Raw genomic sequence first — 20296 nt, forward strand, 5'->3', positions numbered from 1 at the left:
AGTAAACATTTTCAAAATGTGTTTATGGTCTCAATCGCTAGTTTAAAGCCTTCTTCAATGCAGTATGCAGAGAGGCAGAGAGAGGCAGAGAGAGAGAGAGAGAGAGAGAGAGAGAGAGAGAGAGAGAGAGAGAGAGAGAGAGAGAGAGAGAGAGAGAGAGAGAGAGAGAGAGAGAGAGAGAGAGAGAGAGAGAGAGAGAGAGAGAGAGAGAGAGAGAGAGAGAGAGAGAGAGAGAGAGAGATGCACCATGGATAACTGAGGAGACGTGACAGTGGAGCAACGTGAACCTGTGAGTTATGGTCTAACTAGTCGCTCTCCACTTATTCAACGTGCTTAAATATCGTCATCGTCAAGTCAACACAGAGCAGATCGTGCGGGACAGGAAATCGTGTACAAAATACATAATAAAACACCGGGTTAACTTTCAAAATAAAATGCACCATGTTTACGGCGGATCATATTTCCCTCACTACAGGTCTGAAGTACAGGTCCGAGGTTTAGATATAAAGTTTATTGTGACTTTGATAATGTGAATAAACTCATGTTGACACAAAAGAAAGAGCAAATGCATATCACTTTCACCTACACAGGACACACAGCTAAGTAGTTAGCTTTCTATTAGCACTTTATTTTTTAATTTTACATTCATTTCCAATCATAAAATCAAAAATCATAGTGCGCTGCACGCACACATGCTGCCTTTTTCTGAGTTTGAGCCCCTGCCCCTCTATAATCATGTGCACGTCCCTGACCACAGGTGAGGTCTAAATCAAAGCAGGAAGCAGAAAGGTAAATACTGAGAAAGATGGTGCCCCATCTATTCCTGTGGCTGCAGAAGAGCTGGCTATACTGTCAGCCACATAATATTTAGAGTACACAAGAGAGAAATAAACATGAGGAGGGCTTAACAACAGCCGTTATTCAATCAAGACTATTTTTACAAAACTTTTTTCACCTGGAAAACTACAACTTTACATGAACATTGATTAGGAATTACATCCTTTGTTAAAAACATTTTTATCTTGGGATTACTTTATAAAAAATGACATTTAGATACCTTAAACTACACTCCTTTACGAAGTGCAGGTGATACCATCGAGGTCACTGTTTCTTTCAATGTGTTCTCCACCTTGAAGACGTTTATACATAAAATCTCACAAATACATTACTTTTCTTAGGAAAAACTAAAATCACACCATCACTACTTTCAACTGTTGTCAATGTAACATTTCAGCTTTTCTACAAACGGGTGGCATGTTAATACTGTCAAAGGTTAAACTTGGTAACCATAACCGCTGATTTGGGATATAACATGAAAAGCAATAAAGAAACAGTCGTTGCATCATAAATTATCACATATCATTCTCTCCAGTGTGAATGCGTTGGTGTTTTTTTAGACTATTGTCTTGAGTGAACATTTTCCCACATTGCTCACACCAGTAAGGCTTCTCTCCAGTGTGAATGCGTTGGTGTGTTTTTAAATGACTGTCTTGAGTGAAACTTTTCCCACATTGCTCACAGCTGTACGGTCTCTCTCCAGTGTGAATGCGTTGGTGTTTTATTAGATTACTGTTACGTGTACAACTTTTCCCACATTGCTCACAGCTGTATGGCTTCTCTCCAGTGTGAATGCGTTTGTGTTTTTTGAGAGTACTGTCTTGATTGAAAGTTTGCCCACATTGCTCACAGCTGTACGGCTTCTCTCCAGTGTGAATGCGTTGGTGTTTTATTAGATTGCTGTTATCCGTGAAAGTTTTCCCACATAGCTCACACCAGTAAGGCTTCTCTCCAGTGTGAATGCGTTGATGGGTTTTTAGGGAGCTTTTGTGAGTGAAAGTTTTACCACATTGCTCACAGCTGTACGGCTTCTCTCCAGAGTGAGTTTTCTGAGGAATTGGTAAATATCTTGATCTGGTGACGACTTTCCGACAGCAGTGATATTTGATTTCCTTTCTTCCTGTTTGTTTCTACGACAACAGACAAATACAGAGAAAGAGAGAGAAAGTTAGGTGACAAGTCATTAAAAAAAACAGAGTTGCAGTTTGAGAAATCAAGAATCCAGTATTTTTGAAACTTGACCCTGACCACAGACTACATCAGGACATCTAGTCCTCTCCTGACCTTTGTGAAGCCTTTAATAGAGCACTGACAAAAAAGAAAATGAAAAAACAAGCAATACAATAAGAAAACTGCAAAGAGATCGATATGGACTGTTAGTCGGAAAAAACAAGACATGAAGATGATTAAGGTCTTAATCAGAGATGTGCCACTATAATATCATGGTAAACAGTACTATCATTTTTAGTGTAAAAATATAGTTTAATGATTTTCCAGTTTAACCACAATCACCTCATTCCCTAAGCAATATTTTGTTGCAGCTTGGTTAGACTCTGCAAAAGAAATATCATCAAAAACACAGTTTCAACTCTAAACGACAGCAAGTTGTTCACAGTTCACACAGGAAAATATCTGGAAATCACTTTAAATTAAGCAAAAGGCCCCTGAGAAGATGGTATCATCACATTTCAACACCCTCCTAATCCTGGTCAACTTGTACAGGTGGGGAATGGGGAGGACCCCATGTGTCAGAACTGACACATGTGTGGAGTGAAAGGAACACATCCTATCAGGGCATAAAACCTTTTACCCAGAGGAGATATATAGGTGGTGCCATGACAAGGTGTTAACATTGCTCACTGACATCTTGGAGAAGGAAAGAAGAAACAAAGGCTGAACAAGGTACTGGTAGTGATACAGTCTACAACCCTAAGACCAGAAATCATCATGCGGTCTCAGGAGGGAAATATGTGGAGCATAAGAGCTGAACGCTGCTTCTCCATGTTTAGTTTTGACTCTGGGACAGAAAGCAGACCTGTCCCAGATGACCTGAGAGGTCTCTGGATGTTTCATAACATAGAAGCAGAGCTCCCCTGCTAATCCGAGTCAAACCTCAGTTTTATACAAGTTAATTGTCTAAGCAGTATGCAAGTTATGTAATAGCATTTGTCATGTAAATACAAGACAAATGGTACATGTATGATAAGCCTGTGTAATCATCAGTTAAGAAGGTATTTAGTTCCAAATATTGTCACAATTTCTACTTCTTGTAACACTACTGCCCTCTAGTGACAAAATCAACTGCGTGATTAAGTTTTAAAATTCATAATGTGTTTAACTTTTGATCCGTTAACCCTGTAGACGTATTTTAATAATAAATAAAATGAGTAGTTGTATTGCAAAAAATAAACATTTCTATAAAGATATATTGTTTGGAGGATCTCAGGTTGAACTTGTCTTGTTTTATTAAACAGTTGTATTGAATATTTTTATATCATAAAGAGTTGAGTTTATATTTGAAAATGTTTCATCTAGACATACAATCGCTGCTTTAATTTTATTTCATTCCATCTAAGTATCAAACTTTATTTCACTGTAGATGTTTTGATAAAGCTGAATCAAATAAAAATAGATGCCTAGACATCATGAAGTGCTAAAATGAAGGTCGATCTTGCTGCACTTAATGTTTACATTGTTATATTTTAAAGTTAAAAATACAGGTTTTAATGATATCACTTGAAATTCATATATTATGACATAAAACTTAATGAGTGTTTACACACTGTATCCTATATTACTTGTGGAAAATTATATTATTATTATTATTATTATGTTCTTTTTTAATCAACTGAGAATACATGTCATGGAGAACCATAAATTTCAAGTGGTGTAATTAAAAGTTTTTTCTGCAACAGCTCCACCTAGTGGCAATAACAAATCCAAACTAAAATGGAGGTGGCGCTCTATAATAACTTCGTTGTCGACTTTCTGACTCTCCTCCACTTCTGTTTAAATATATTTATTTAAAGCAGTCTTATTATCGTCGGTTTTACTGCATAATAATAAATAATGAAAGAAAAGTAAATAAAGAGGGTGATGGTTTTCAGTTGTTTCCTTTGTTTGGTGTCACTAGCAGACATCCCAACTCTACCGTCTGCGTGTGTGTTTGTGTGAGCAAAGCGTCCTTATAGCTCTGTGTTGTTGCTTATTAGACCGACACCGATCACATCCCTCCCCCGGACCGACACCAAGTGTAACAACCCCCACAACCCCGGAACGAACCTCTCTGAAATGACTTTTTGCAGGTTGGGACTAGTTTCACTACAGAGCCAAACTTATAAGAAACAGAGGGAAACACTGAACACTTTCTGGAGTTTCTACAGCTGAGAAACTGACCTGTTTATCGGTGGTAGCAGACAGTGAGTCCGGGTTCTGGTTCTCCTCCATGCTGCTCTTGTAGTAGTTGTAATTTGTGAAATCTTCTTCCTCTTCTTCTTCCTTAGACCGAGACCAAGTGTAACAACCCCCACAACCCGGAACTAATCTGCCTGAAATGACCGTTGCAAGTTGGGACTAGTTTCACTACAGAGCATTGGTGCATTACCGCCACCATCTGTTCTGGAGTGTGAAACAGAAACTCCTCTTACAATCTACATTATTCTGGGAAGAGATATAGGCTTCCTCTGTGCAGGCACAATCAATACAAACATTCCTTTGTTCCTGTGTCAATCAAGCTCCTTAACAGTCAGAAATTAATGAATGTGATGGTTTTGTGTTTGGAAATGAATGTATATTTATGAGTCCAGCTAGTGTATGGATGTATGCGAGTGAATGGATCAATGAATGTTAGTGATAGATTGCTGGGATGTGTGACTGAATCTATATTTCTGACAGAATGAATGTTTTGGTAGGTTGACATGATGATGTGGTGAGGGTGATATGATGATATAAACTAAACTGAACAAACTACTGCGGTGGTTGAACACTGACTAAATATTTCATGGTCTTTATTGATTCAATGTGTGTTACTGCTAACCGTCAACACACATTACAACAACGCTAGCGCTGTTAGCACCCACGGTCGCTAACTTTAGCGATTGCTAATGACTGCTAATGCTCACAAAGCGCTAACGTTTTTGTTTAACTCACTGACTCTACCGGTTAATAAAGTTATACTGATATGAAAACAAGTAGGAATTAACAACTCACCAAGACTTTCTTCGGCATAGAGCAGCAGAATTGTGACTGCTCCAGGTTTTATTTCCTTTTCTTGGGGTTTCATGATTCTGGGTTCGGCTCAATTAGTCTGGGTGCTGCTCTTTTGTAGGCAGCGAGCTGGTTTAACTTTTATCGCATCAATACTGTTAAAAATTAAATGTGTATTTTTAAATTGTATCAATTTATTATTTAAATCATGTCCACATAAATTCACCTTTCTCAAATCAAGTAACCTATTTTATATAATTTATCTAATTTCAGTGTTTTGGTAACCAGGGGTTACAATTGCACCCAGAGTCCAACAATGACCTTAAAACATCTGAAAACTCTGCAACTAAAAAGAATCACACATCAACTCTATGGGTCAACTCTCAGTTTTACTGTACACATGATACATACATACACATTTCTACTCTTTATACACATTTGGGGCCATGAAAACAAAACTATGAAGAGACTAATAGTAGAAGACGCAATGTGTTGTTGCAGCCACCAGATGGCAGCAGTGTAAAGGTTTTATTATTGACAGCAGCAGCACACAGCAGATAGGGGTAATGTAATATAAAGTGTAGAATGAGATTTAAACTATAGGTTTAAAGTGTCATAAAACATGTAAACAACAATAACAATAGAGTATAAATGTCTTGATATATGTGTATGTATGTATCATGTGTACAGTAAAACTGAGAGTTGACCCATAGAGTTGATGTGTGATTCTTTTTAGTTGCAGAGTTTTCAGATGTTTTGTAAGGTCATTGTTGGACTCTGGGTGAAATGTCTCCCTAATAAAATAAGTATTGATCCTCTTATTGAACCTTTATCTAATTTTGGTTGAATTGTGATAGGAATGGTATTTGTTTTGTATATTGTTTTTTCATTGTTTTAATTTACAACATACACTATTAAGGGCAGATAATAAGAGGGGGGAACAAACTGGATGAGCTCCTCTAAGCTGAGACACTTACTTAATGTCAGTCTACCCTAAAGACTGTTTCACCATTAAAACAGTTTGATTTTCTTTGATATATTCTCCATTTTGAGTGTGATTTGTTTGGAATGGCATTCATTTTGGATAATTTCTTGAATCAAATTTACAACATTTATATATAAATAAATTGTTAAATACACTTGTAAATAAATCAAAGCAGGAAGCAGAAAGGTAAACACTTAGAGGGATGTATTGTAGAAGAGGAGAGAGCACAGACACACACAGAGGTCTGGAGAGGTGACTGAGAAAGGAGGAGTAACAGGCAGGAAACTGTAATCACTCATCAATTTAGTGTGAATGATGAAATCAGTTAAAACATGCTCTCAAACATCTGCTGCTTATCGTGGCAGGTAAGACATGACGGTGTACCTGCTTCCTTACTTTGTATGGCAATTACAGCCAATCACACAATACACTGTGTTTTTATTTCAAAGGGTCTTAGGCTGTGTTCAGACAGCCCTGTGTGAAAAACTCACCTCCCTCATTCATTTGAAAGGAGAAAGTCCAGTGATGCAGTGGGGGTGCCTAGCATGGATTTATTAAGCAAAAGTGGATACCGCCTTCAAAGATGGTGCCCTATCTATTCCTATGGCTGCAGAAGAGCTGGCTATACTGTCAGCCACATAATATTTAGGGTACACAAGAGACAAATAAACATGAGGAGGGCTTAACAACAGCCGTTATTCAATCAAGACTATTTTTACAAAACATTTTTCACCTGGAAATCTACAACTTTACATGAACATTGATTATGAATTACATCCTTTCTTAAAAACATTTTTATCTTGGGATTACTTTATAAAACATGACATTTAGATACCTTAATCTACACTCCTTTACAAAGTGCAGGTGATGTCATCAAGATCACTGTTTCTTTCAATGTGTTCTCCACCTTGAAGACGTTTATACATAAAATCTCACAAATACATTACTTTTCTTAGGAAAAACAAAAATCACACCATCACTATTTTCAACTGTTGTCAAAGTAACTTTTCAGCTTTTCTACAAACGGGTGGCATGTTAATACTGTCAAAGGTTAAACTTGGTAACCATAATCGCTGATTTGGGATATAACATGGAACGCAATAAAGAAACAGTCGTTGCATCATTGATTATCACAAATCATTCTCTCCAGTGTGAATGCCTTGGTGTGTTTTTAGGGAGTTGCTATGAGTGAAAGTTTTCCCACATTGCTCACAGCTATATGGCTTCTCTCCAGTGTGAATGCGTTGGTGAACTTTTAGATGACTTTTAAGAGCGAAAGTTTTCCCACATTGCTCACAGCTGTACGGCTTCTCTCCAGTGTGAATGTTTTGGTGTCTTTTTAGATGACTGTTACAAGTGAACATTTCCCCACATTGCTCACACCAGTAAGGCTTCTCTCCAGTGTGAATGCGTTGATGTCTTTTTAGGGAGTTGTTGTCAGTGAAAGTTTTCCCACATTGCTCACACGAGTAAGGCTTTTCTCCAGTGTGAATGCGTTGATGTCTTTTTAGGGAGTTGTTGTGAGGGAAAGTTTTCCCACATTGCTCACACCAGTAAGGCTTCTCTCCAGTGTGAATGCGTTGGTGTTTTGTTAGGGAGCTGTTGTGAGTGAAAGTTTTCTCACATTGCTCACAGCTGTATGGCTTCTCTCCAGTGTGAATGCGTTGGTGAATTTTTAGATGACTTTTAAGAGCGAATCTTTTCCCACATTGCCCACAGCTGTATGGCTTCTCTCCAGTGTGAATGCGTTGATGGGTTTTTAGGGAGCTGTTGTCATTGAAACTTTTCCCACATTGCTCACATCTGTACTGCTTCTCTCTAGTGTTAGTTTTCTGAGGAATTGGTAAATATCTTGATGTGATGATGGCTTCGTCAGAGTGCCGACAGCAGTGATATTTGATTTCCTTTCTTCCTGTTTGTTTCTATGACAACAGACAAATACACAGAGAAAGAGAGAGTAAGTTAGGTGACAAGTCATTAAAAAACCATAGAAAGGGAAAGCAAAGTCAGTCAGACTTTGTGAAGTGACATACTCTGTTGTTCGTCAGGGATAGGAAGATCTCGACCCAGAGCTCTGTATGCTTTATTCATTTACTGCTAAATAAAATGACGTATTGAGACCCAATATCTTCTCCTATTGCTTTATTAAACAAACACACGGACTCAGCTCACACATAGTGTAAGATTAACTAGTAAAAAGAGCTCAAGTCCAACAGCAACAACTGAAGATGAAGATGAGTTTTAGCTACATAAAAATGTAGCTAAAGCAAATAAGGTATAATTTCATTACAAGCTGCTGTGTCCCAGTGGGGTCAATTCACCCTCTGATGGAGATTTCTGCTTAGTATTTGAGCTTCAATATTAACTGAATCTTTAAGAAAAGGACACACCATGTCTGACCTCTCCTTCAGTCTGCAGGCTTCAGTTAAAAAGGAAGAGAAACTCATGTTTAGTTGAAGAAAACCTGCCAGTGAGCAGGTTAGTGTCACTGAGTATGTTGCCAGTAGTGTTGTGTCGTTCGCGAACGTGTCGTTCGAACGAATCTTTTGAGTGTACGAAGTGAACTGAATCACTTCATGAACTGATTCGTTCCTTTCTCAGTTCAGTTCAGTTGAGCTCAGCCGTGAGCATGGCTGCCGGTCGGGAGTGGAACTGCCGCAACTCACTCACTCGTTCACTGCGAACGAATCACTCAGTGAACGAGTCCCTTAGTCAGTGAGTGACTGACACAGCGCCACTTTCAGCACAGTACGTGAACGAGATTCATGTCCTCAGCATGTCGTTCAATGATTCGTTTGCGAACGTGATTCGCCGTCATTCAGTTCATGATTCAGCCCACTTTCAGCACAGTACGTGAACGAGATTCACGTCCTCAGCATGTCGTTCAATGAATCGTTCGCGAACGAATCACGTTCGCGAACTGCTGAAAGTGGCGCTGTGTCAGTCACTCACTGACTCAGGGCACTGAGGGCTGAGGAGTTGATTCACGTTCAGTACATGTACTGCTAACATTAGCGCTGTGTTGCTAACATCAGTGTAGCATCATGTTATGTTATTTTACTGTGCACAGAGGACACTTTCACTGTGTAATATTTTTAGTGCATGTATAAGCAGCGCTGCGTCTCCCGCGAATGATTGTATAATATAGTCCTTGAACGCACCGTCCCTCAGTAAGTGAACGTGAACCTCAGGGCTGAATCATGAACTGAATGACGGATTATTTGGCTGTTTATCAGTTCAGGGAGTTGGAGAGCACTGAACGATTCGGTGAACGAATCTTTTGAACGAATCATTTTAATGAACGGATTATAAAGATTCAGTACAGTAAAAAGAACTGCCGTTCCCATCACTAGTTGCCAGGGTAACTGACTCAGAGTTAATCTGAACTGGCTTTGTGTTTCCTTCAACTCTGAGTCAACTAACTGAGTTTTCACTAAACCTGCTTTCTGAAACAGGACTCTGGTAATAGGAGTCACACTGTTGATGTTAATTTTGGTCACATATTGTGTGCTCCCACTGGTTCAGATGATAGTAAAACAAAAAAAATGCTGCCACAGCTATTAGACAATTTCCTGCAATCGCCTGATATTGAAGCAAATCCACATATTGAGATAGAAAATGTTGATGAAATGGCAAATCATAGCTTAAAGACAATAAAATGTATGACTTGATAATATAATAAGAAAAAGTTTTTAAAAAACATTGAAGAAAAGGACATTTGTAAAAAGCCATGTTGACAAGACAAGCAAACAATATTTTGATAGCTTACAATATAAACTTAATATGAATTAAAGTTAATAAAGGCCTTCAGCCACATTTTTATTTTAGTATAAATTGGAATAAAAAATAAGGGTGAATCAAAATAAACAATAGTCACTGAATCATAGCCAATATCCTGTGACTTTAGGAATGGTCATTAAAGAAAAGGTTTGGAGTCAATGGCATAAAAACATCTGGACTTACAGAGGACAGCTTGGAAATAACTGTAAAATCCCCAAACATGTGAAAGACAAGGATATGAAGAAAACTGAGCTCCACCGCTGATAAAGCTCAAACAGATGAACTATAAGAATGAGTTTTACCAAAAGACATTCAGTGCGTTTGTTCCATGAACAGCTCTCGGTTTGCTTGTATCACATTTTTGATGCACAGTCCACTGAACTCTGCATGACTCAGTGTCTAATGTTACTGTATGGATGTGTTTTTATGTGAATGTTTCACATTAAGTGGAATAAACCTATGATAACATATTCTTTTTTTATGTTCTTTTTTAATCAACTGAAAATACATGTCATGGAGAACCATACATTTCAAGTGGTGTAGTTAAAAGTTTTTTCTGCAACAGCTCCACCTAGTGGCACTAACAAATCCAAACTAAAATGGAGGTGATGCTCTATAATAACTTTGTTGTCGACTTTCTGACTCTCCTCCACTTCTGTTTAAATATATTTACTTAAAGCAGTCTTATTATCGTCGATTTTACTGCAGAATAATGAAAGAATAGTAAATAAAGAGGGAGATGGTTTTTAGTTGTTTCCTGTGTTTGGTGTCACTAGCAGACATCCCAACTCTGCCGTCTGCGTGTGTGTTTGTGTGATTATAAATGCAGCGCGTGTGAGAGCAAAGCGTCCTTATAGTTCTGTGTTGCTGCTTATTAGACCGACACCGATCGCACCCCTCCCCCGGACCGACACCAAGTGTAACAACCCCCACAACCCCGGAACGAACCTCCCTGAAATGACTTTTTGCAGGTTGTGACTAGTTTCACTACAGAGCCAAACTTATAAGAAACAGAGGGAAACACTGAACACTTTCTGTAGTTTTTACGGCTGAGAAACTGACCTGTTTATCGGTGGTAGCAGACAGTGAGTCCGGGTTCTGGTTCTCCTCCATGCTGCTCTTGTAGTAGTTCTGATGTCTATGGTTCTGATTCGTGAAATTTTCTTCTTCTTCTTCGTTCTTGTTTTATCGTGGTTGGTCATCCAGCTTTTGGTGCATTACCGCCACCATCTGTTCTGGAGTGTGAAACAGAAACTCCTCTTACAATCTACATTATTCTGGGAAGAGATATAGGCTTCCCCTGTGCAGGCACAATTGGTACAAACATTCCTTTGTTCATGTGTCAATCAAGCTCCTTAACAGCCAGAAATTAATGAATGTAATGGTTTTGTATTTGGAAATGAATGTATATTTATGAGTCCAGCTAGTGTATGGATGTATGCGAGTGAATGGATCAATGAATGTTTGTGATAGAGTGCTGGGATGTGTGACTGAATCTATATTTCTGACAGAATGTGTTACTGCTAACTGTCAACGGCTGCTAACGGTCGCTAACGTTAACGGCTGCTAACGGCTGCTAATGCTCACAAAGCGCTAACGTTTTTGTTTAACTCACTGACTCTACCGGTTAATAAAAGTATATTGATATGAAAACAAGTAGGAATTAACAACTCACCAAGACTTTCTTCGGCACAGAGCAGCAGAATTGTGACTGCTCCAGGTTTTATTTCCTTTTCTTGGAGTTTCATGATTCTGGGTTATTGGGTGCTGCTCTTTTATAGGCAGCGAGCTGGTTTAACTTTTATTATATTAATACTGTTGAAAATTAAATATTTAATTTTAAATTGTATCAATTTATTATTTAAATCATGTCCACATAAATTCACCTTTCTCAAATCAAGTAACCTATTTTATATAATTTATCTAATTTCAGTGGGTTACAATTGCACCCAGAGTCCAACAATGACCTTAAAACATCTGAAAACTCTGCAACTAAAAAGAATCACACATCAACTCTATGGGTCAACTCTCAGTTTTACTGTACACATGATACATACACATTTATACTCTTTATACACATTTGGGGCCATGAAAACAAAACTATGAAGAGACTAATAGTAGAAGAAGCAATGTGTTGTTGCAGCCACCAGATGGCAGCAGTGTAAAGGTTTTATTACTGACATCAGTAGCAAACAGCAGATAGAGGTAATGCAATATAAAGTGTAGAATGAGATGTAAACTATAGGTTTAAAGTGTCATAAAACATGTAAACAACAATAACAATAGAGTATACATGTCTTTATATATGTGTTTTATATGTATGTCTTTTTATAGATGTTTTGTATGATGCCTTGCCTTGCCTTGTAAGGTCATCGTTGGACTCTGGGTGAAATATCTCTCTATTATAATAAGTATTGATCCTCTTATTGAACCTTTATCTAATTTTGGTTACTGAGAGATAACAAGTTTGTGATGGGCTTAGAAAGCAAAGACACCACGAGTAGAGAAAAGTGGGAATCAGTGGAAACAGGTGAGGTCTAAATCAAAGCAGGAAGCAGAAAGGTAAAGACTTAGAGGGATGTACTGTAGAAGAGGAGAGAGGACAGACACACAGAGAGATCAGGACAGGTGACTGAGAAAGGAGGAGTAACAGGCAGGAAACTGTAATCACTCATCAATTTAGTGTGAATGATGAAATCAGTTAAAACATGCTCTCAAACATCTGCTGCTTATCTTGGCGGGTAAGACATGACGGTGTACCTGCTTCCTTATTTTGTATGGCAATTACAGCCAATCACACAATACACTGTGTTTTTATTTCAAAGGGTCTTAGGCTGTGTTCAGACAGCCCTGTGTGAAAAACTCACCTCCCTCATTCATTTGAAAGGAGTAAGTCCAGTGATGCAGTGGGAGTGCCTAGCATGGATTTATTAAGCAAAAGTTGATACCGCCTTCAAAGATGGTGCCCTATCTATTCCTGTGGCTGCAGAAGAGCTGGCTATACTGTCAGCCACATAATATTTAGAGTACACAAGAGACAAATAAACATGAGGAGGGCTTAACAACAGCCGTTATTGAATCAAGACTATTTTTACAAAACATTTTTCACCTGGAAAACTACAACTTTACATGAACATTGATTATGAATTACATCCTTTCTTAAAAACATTTTTATCTTGGGATTACTTTATAAAACATGACATTTAGATACCTTAATCTACACTCCTTTACAAAGTGCAGGTGATGTCATCAAGATCACTGTTTCTTTCAATGTGTTCTCCACCTTGAAGACGTTTATACATAAAATCTCACAAATACATTACTTTTCTTAGGAAAAACTAAAATCACACCATCACTATTTTCAACTGTTGTCAAAGTAACTTTTCAGCTTTTCTACAAACGGTTGGTATGTTAATACTGTCAAAGGTTAAACTTGGTAACCATAACCGCTGATTTGGGATATAACATGAAAAGCAATAAAGAAACAGTCGTTGCATCATAAATTATCACATATCATTCTCTCCAGTGTGAATAAGTTGGTGTTTTTTTAGGGAGTTGCTATGAGTGAAACTTTCACCACATTGCTCACACCAGTAAGGCTTCTCTCCAGTGTGAATGCGTTGGTGTCTTTTTAGATTACTGTTACAAGTGAACATTTCCCCACATTGCTCACACCGGTAAGGCTTCTCTCCAGTGTGAATGCGTTGGTGTGTTTTTAGGGAGCTGTTTTCAGTGAACGTTTTCCCACATTGCTCACAGCTGTAAGGCTTCTCTCCAGTGTGAATGCGTTGGTGTGCTTTTAGGGAGGAGTTGTGAGTGAAAGTTTTCCCACATTGCTCACAGCTGTACGACTTCCCTCCAGTGTGAATGCGTTGGTGTGTTTTTAGATTACTGTCATGAGTGAAAGTTTTCCCACATTGCTCACAGCTGTACGGCTTCTCTCCAGTGTGAATGCGTTGGTGTCTTTTTAGGGAGCTGTTGTCAGTGAAAGTTTTCCCACATTGCTCACACCAGTAAGGCTTCTCTCCAGTGTGAATGCGTTGGTGTCTTTTTAGATGACTGTTACAAGTGAACATTTCCCCACATTGCTCACACCGGTAAGGCTTCTCTCCAGTGTGAATGCGTTGGTGTGTTTTTAGGGAGCTGTTGTCAGTGAAAGTTTTCCCACATTGCTCACAGCTGTATGGCTTCTCTCCAGTGTGAATGCGTTGGTGTGTTTTTAGGGAGTTGTTGTGAGTGAAACTTTTCCCACATTGCTCACACCGGTAAGGCTTCTCTCCAGTGTGAATGCGTTGGTGTGTTTTTAGGGAGCTGTTGTCAGTGAAAGATTTCCCACATTGCTCACAGCTGTACGGCTTCTCTCCAGTGTGAATGCGTTGGTGTGTTTTTAGGGAGCTGCTGTCAGTGAAAGTTTTCTCACATTGCTCACAGCTGTACGGCTTCTCTCCAGTGTGAATGCGTTGGTGTGTTTTTAGGGAGCTGTTGTCAGTGAAAGATTTCCCACATTGCTCACAGCTGTACGGCTTCTCTCCAGTGTGAATGTATTGGTGTGTTTTTAGGGAGCGGTTGTCAGTGAAAGATTTCCCACATTGCTCACAGCTGTACGGCTTCTCTCCAGTGTGAATGCGTTGATGAATATTCAGATGACTGTTACAAGTGAACATTTTCCCACATTGCTCACAGCTGTAAGGCTTCTCTCCAGTGTGAATGCGTTGGTGTGTTTTTAGACTACTGTTACAAGTGAACATTTTCCCACATTGCTCACACCAGTAAGGCTTCTCTCCAGTGTGAATGTATTGGTGTGTTGTTAGGGAGCTGTTGTCAGTGAAAGTTTTCCCACATTGCTCACAGCTGTATGGCTTCTCTCCAGTGTGAATGCGTTGGTGTGTTTTTAGACCACTGTCTCGAGTGAAAGTTTTCCCACATTGCTCACAGCTGTATGGCTTCTCTCCAGTGTGAATGCGTTGGTGTGTTTTTAGACTACTGTCTTGAGTGAAAGTTTTCCCACATTGCTCACAGCTGTACAGCTTCTCTCCAGTGTGAATGCGTTGATGTGTTTTTAGATTACTGTTACGAGTGAAAGTTTTACCACACTGCTCACAGCTGTACGGCTTCTCTCGAGTGTGAGTTTTCTGAGGAATTGGTAAATATCTTGACGTGGTGATGGCATCGTCAGAGGGCCGACAGCAGTGATATTTGATTTCCTTTTTTCCTGTTTGTTTCTATGACAACAGACAAATACACAGAGAAAGAGAGAGAAAGAGTAAGTTAGATGACAAGTCATTAAAAAAAACAGAGTTGCACTTTGAGAAATCAAGGATCCAGTATTTTTTAAACTTGACCCTGACCACAGACTACATCAGGACATCTAGACCTCTCCTGACCTTTGTGAAGCCATTAATAGAGCACTGACAAAAAAGAAAATGAAAAAACAAGCAATACAATAAGAAAACTGTAAAGAGATCGATATGGACCGTTACTCGGAAAAAACAAGACATGAAGATGATTAAGGTCCTACTCAGAGATGTGCCACTATAATATCATGGTAAACAGTACTATCATGATAATCGATAAATTCCCTGAAACTCTTCTTTTAGTGTAAAAATATAGTTTAATGATTTTCGAGTTTCACCACAATCACCTCATTCCCTGAGCAATATTTTGTTGCAGCTTGGTTAGACTCTGCAAAAGAAATATCATCAAAAACACAGTTTCAACTCTAAACGACAGCAGATTGTTCACAGTTCACACAGGAAAATATCTGGAAATCACTTTAAATTAAGCAAAAGGCCCCTGAGAAGATGGTATCATCACATTTCAACACCCTCCTAATCCTGGTCAACTTGCACAGGTGGGGAATGGGGAGGACCCCATGTGTCAGTTGTGTGGAGTGAAAGGAACACATCCTATCAGGGCATAAAACCTTTTACCCAGAGGAGATATATAGGTGGTGCCATGACAAGGCGTTAACATTGCTCACTGACATCTTGGAGAAGGAAAGAAGAAACAAACACCCAGAAATCAAGGCTGAACAAGGTACCAGTGGTGATACTGTCTACAACCCTAAGACCAGACATCATCATGTGGTCTCAGGAGGGAAATATGTGGAGCATAAGAGCTGAACACTGCTTCTCCATGTTTAGTTTTGACTCTGGGACAGAAAGCAGACCTGTCCCAGATGACCTGAGAGGTCTCTGGATGTTTCAGAACATAGCAGCAGAGTTCCCCTGCTAATCCGAGTCAAACCTCAGTTTTATACAAGTTAATTGTCTAAGCAGTATGCAAGTTATGCAATAGCATTTGTCATGTAAATACAAGACAAATGGTACATGTATGATAAGCCTGTGTAATCATCAGTTAAGAAGATATTCAGTTCCAAATATTGTCACAATTTCTACTTCTTGTAAAACTACTGCCCTCAGCCCTAGCAGAAGATCAGGGAGCATGTGATCGTATTGGCAATGAGTGTTCAGTATACAGACTTCTTAAAGTGGCATTGACAATAAGGGATTGGTTAATTAAAATAAAATGTTTCAGGAAGCAAGTTTAACAAACAGAGTTAAAACCTTAACTCTAGGTTGACTAACTCTGAGCTGTCAAACTCAGAGTTTTCAGTTTCAGAACAGCTGATAACAGTTAGTTCAATCAACTGAGTGAAGTTTGTGCATGAGGAGATAATAAGCCTTCATCAATGGAACACATAATATGATTCACCATGACAACAGGAGAAGCAAAGGACTCAGTCCTCCTACTTCGCCACAGTGGAGTTAGAAAAATGAATTAATTAATGCAGATGATGAGTATATATTTAAGAAAAAAGCAACACAGTAGCAGCAGCAAAAGAACACGAGCTGGTGTGGCAGAAAATTACAGACAGTTGATGTGTGAGTATTAATGAAAAAAAGAAACATTTTGTCTCGAGTGGTCCACTTATTCAACATTTATATTCTGTGTATGCGCGGCATATTTAATATTCATACTCAAACAAATAAGGTATAATAATAATAATACAAGCAGCTGTGATGTTGTTTAGCCTGTCCTACCTTCTTCCACGCAAAAAAAAAGTCAATTTTTCAGCCATCCCAACACTGCCGGTATTTAATATTGTCGGTTGCCTTGGAAACATGCTCAGCGTCATATGTTATATATAAAACCCAAAGTGCAACACAAAGAATTTGTTCTGAACTGAGAGCATGTCCATGATCACGTGTCATACAGACAATACGAAGGCTGAATATTTTGTTCAGATAATCATCAGAGAATGATAAAACATCCCAGCGGGGTCAATTCACCCTCTGATGGAGATTTCTGCTTAGTATTTGAGCTTCAATATTGAGTGACTCTTTAAGAAAGGACACACCATGTCTGACCTCTCCTTCAGTCTGCAGGCTTCAGTTAAAAAGGAAAAGAAACTCATGTTTAGTTGAAGAAAACCTGTCAGTGAGCAGGTTAGTGTCACTGAGTATGTTGCCAGGGTAACTGACTCAGAGTTAATCTGAACTGGCTTTGTGTTTCCTTCAACTCTGAGTCAACTAACTAAACCTGCTTTCTGAAACAGGACCCTGGTAATAGGAGTCACACTGTTGATGTTAATTCTGGTCACATATTGTGTGCTCCCACTGGTTCAGATGATAGTAAAACAAAAAAGATGCTGCCACAGCTATTAGACAATTTCCTGCAATCGCCTGATATTGAAGCAAATCCACATATTGAGATAGAAAATGTTGATGAAATGGCAAATCATAGCTTAAAGACAATAAAATGCATGACTTGATAATATAATAAGAAAAAGTTTTAAAAAAACATTGAAGAAAAGGACATTTGTAAGAAGCCATGTTGACAAGACAAGCAAACAATATTTTGATAGCTTACAATATAAACTTAATATGAATTAAAGTTAATAAAGGCCTTCAGCCACATTTTTATTTTAGTATACATTGGAATAAAAAATAAGGGTGAATCAAAATAAACAATAGTCACTGGATCATAGCCAATATCCTGTGACTTTAGGAATGGTCATTTAAGAAAAGGTTTGGAGTCAATGGCATAAAAACATCTGGACTTACAGAGGACAGTTTGGAAATAACTGTAAAATCCCCAAACATGTGAAAGAGAAGGATATGAAGAAAACTGAGCTCCACCCCTGATAAAGCTCATACAGATGAACTATAAGAATGAGTTTTACCAAAAAACATTCAGTGCGTTTGTTCCATGAACAGCTCTCGGTTTGCTTGTATCACATTTTTGATGCACAGTCCACTGAACTCTGCATGACTCAGTGTCTTATGTTACTGTATGGATGTGTTTTTATGTGAATGTTTCACATTAAGTGGAATAAAGCTATTATATTATATTCTTTTTTTATGTTCTTTTTTAATCAACTGAAAATGCATGTCATGGAGAACCATAAATTTCAAGTGGTGTAGTTAAAGGTTTTTTCTGCAACACCGCCACCTAGTGGCACTAACAAATCCAAACTAAAATGGTGGTGGTGCTCTATAATAACTTTGTTGTCGACTTTCTGACTCTCCTCCACTTCTGTTTAAATATATTTACTTAAAGCAGTCTTATTATCGTCGGTTTTACTGCAAAATAATGAATAATGAAAGAATAATAAATAAAGAGGGAGATGGTTTTTAGTTGTTTCCTGTGTTTGGTGTCAATAGCAGACATCCCAACTCTGCCGTCTGCGTGTGTGTTTGTGTGATTATAAATGCAGCGCGTGTGAGAGCAAAGCGTCCTTATAGTTCTGTGTTGCTGCTTATTAGACCGACACCGATCACATCCCTCCCCCGGACCGACACCAAGTGTAACAACCCCCACAACCCCGGAACAAACCTCCCTGAAATGACTTTTTGCAGGTTGGGACTAGTTTCACTACAGAGCCAAACTTATAAGAAACAGAGAGAAACACTGAACACTTTCTGAAGTTTTTACGGCTGAGAAACTGACCTGTTTATCGGTGGTAGCAGACAGTGAGTCCGGGTTCTGGTTCTCCTCCATGCTGCTCTTGTAGTAGTTGTAGTTGTAATTTGTAAAATCTTCTTCCTCTTCTTCTTCCTTAGACCGACACCAAGTGTAACAACCCCCACAACCCCGGAACGAACCTCCCTGAAATGACTTTTTGCAAGTTGGGACTAGTTTTCACTACAGAGCATTGGTGCATTACCGCCACCATCTGTTCTGGAGTGTGAACCAGAAACTCCTCTTAAAATCTACATTATTCTGGGAAGAGATATAGGCTTCCTCTGTGCAGGCACAATCAATACGAACATTCCTTTGTTCCTGTGTCGATCAAGCTCCTTAACAGCCAGAAATAAATGAATGTGATGGTTTTGTATTTGGAAATGAATGTATATGAGTCCAGCTAGTGTATGGATGTATGCGAGTGAATGGATCAATGAATGTTTGTGATAGAGTGCTGGGATGTGTGACTGAATCTATATTTCTGACAGAATGAATGTTTTGGTAGGTTGACATGGTGATGTGGTGAGGGTGATATGATGATATAAACTAAACTGAACAAACTACTGTGGTGGTTGAACACTGACTAAATATTTCATGGTCTTTATTGATTCAATGTGTGTTACTGCTAACTGTCAACACACATTATAATAACGCTAGCGCTGTTAGCACCAACGGCTGCTAACGGTCGCTAACGGCTGCTAATGCTTACAAAGCGCTAACGTTTTTGTTTAACTCACTGACTCTACCGGTTAATAAAAGTATATTGATATGAAAACAAGTAGGAATTAACAACTCACCAACACTTTCTTCAGCACAGAGCAGCAGAATTGTGACTGCTCCAGGTTTTATGTCCTTTTCTTGGGGTTTTATGATTCTGGGTTCAGTATGGGTGCTGCTCTTTTATAGGCAGCAAGTTTTTATTATATTAATAGTGTTAAAAATTAAATATGTATTTTTAAATTGTATTAATTCATTATTTATATCATGTCCACATAAATTCACCTTAATTCACCGTGTTTTGGTAACCAGGGGTATTGCACCCAGAGTCCAACGATGACCTTAAAACATCTGAAAACTGCAACTAAAAAGAATCACACATCAACTCTATGGGTCAACTCTCAGTTTTACTGTACACATGATACATCAATGCAATGTGTTGTTGCAGCCACCAGATGGCAGCAGTGTAAAGGTTTTATTACTGACAGCAGCAGCACACAGCAGATAGAGGTAATGTAATATAAAGTGTAATTTTCACAATGGATGTTTGTCAACCGTTTAAAAAAAAAAAATCAAATGCAGTTGGATGCCTGTGATGTTGACGCATTTGCTGAAGTATCATTTTATCCACAAACTCTACAATCAGTATACAAGAAGCAGAGGACCTCACTAAACCATCCAGAAATGAAGTTTAGCAAAAGTTCAGACAGGAAGACTTTTAATCTTTTTGAATGCTCACATAGTTTTACTTCTCTTCCCTCTGTGATTGTGATGCCTTTCAAAACTCATAATTTCCTTGCTGTC

The 20296-nt window shown here is 38.6% G+C and overlaps 1 protein-coding gene across 1 annotated transcript; it reads right to left on the bottom strand.

Moving 5' to 3' along the window:
• Nucleotides 1-1073: 1073 nt before the first annotated feature.
• On the bottom strand, nt 1074-18811 carry LOC128373269 (zinc finger protein 850-like). Its single transcript, XM_053333560.1, has 5 exons — nt 18761-18811; nt 13319-14940; nt 7179-7846; nt 1844-1876; nt 1074-1129 (listed from the first exon to the last, which is right to left on the bottom strand). The coding sequence occupies exons 1-5, from the start codon at nt 18809-18811 to the stop codon at nt 1074-1076; spliced, it is 2430 nt and encodes an 809-aa protein (XP_053189535.1).
• Nucleotides 18812-20296: the final 1485 nt, after the last annotated feature.

This window comes from Scomber japonicus, chromosome 14 (genome assembly GCF_027409825.1).
Source record: "Scomber japonicus isolate fScoJap1 chromosome 14, fScoJap1.pri, whole genome shotgun sequence".
Lineage (NCBI taxonomy): Eukaryota > Metazoa > Chordata > Actinopteri > Scombriformes > Scombridae > Scomber > Scomber japonicus.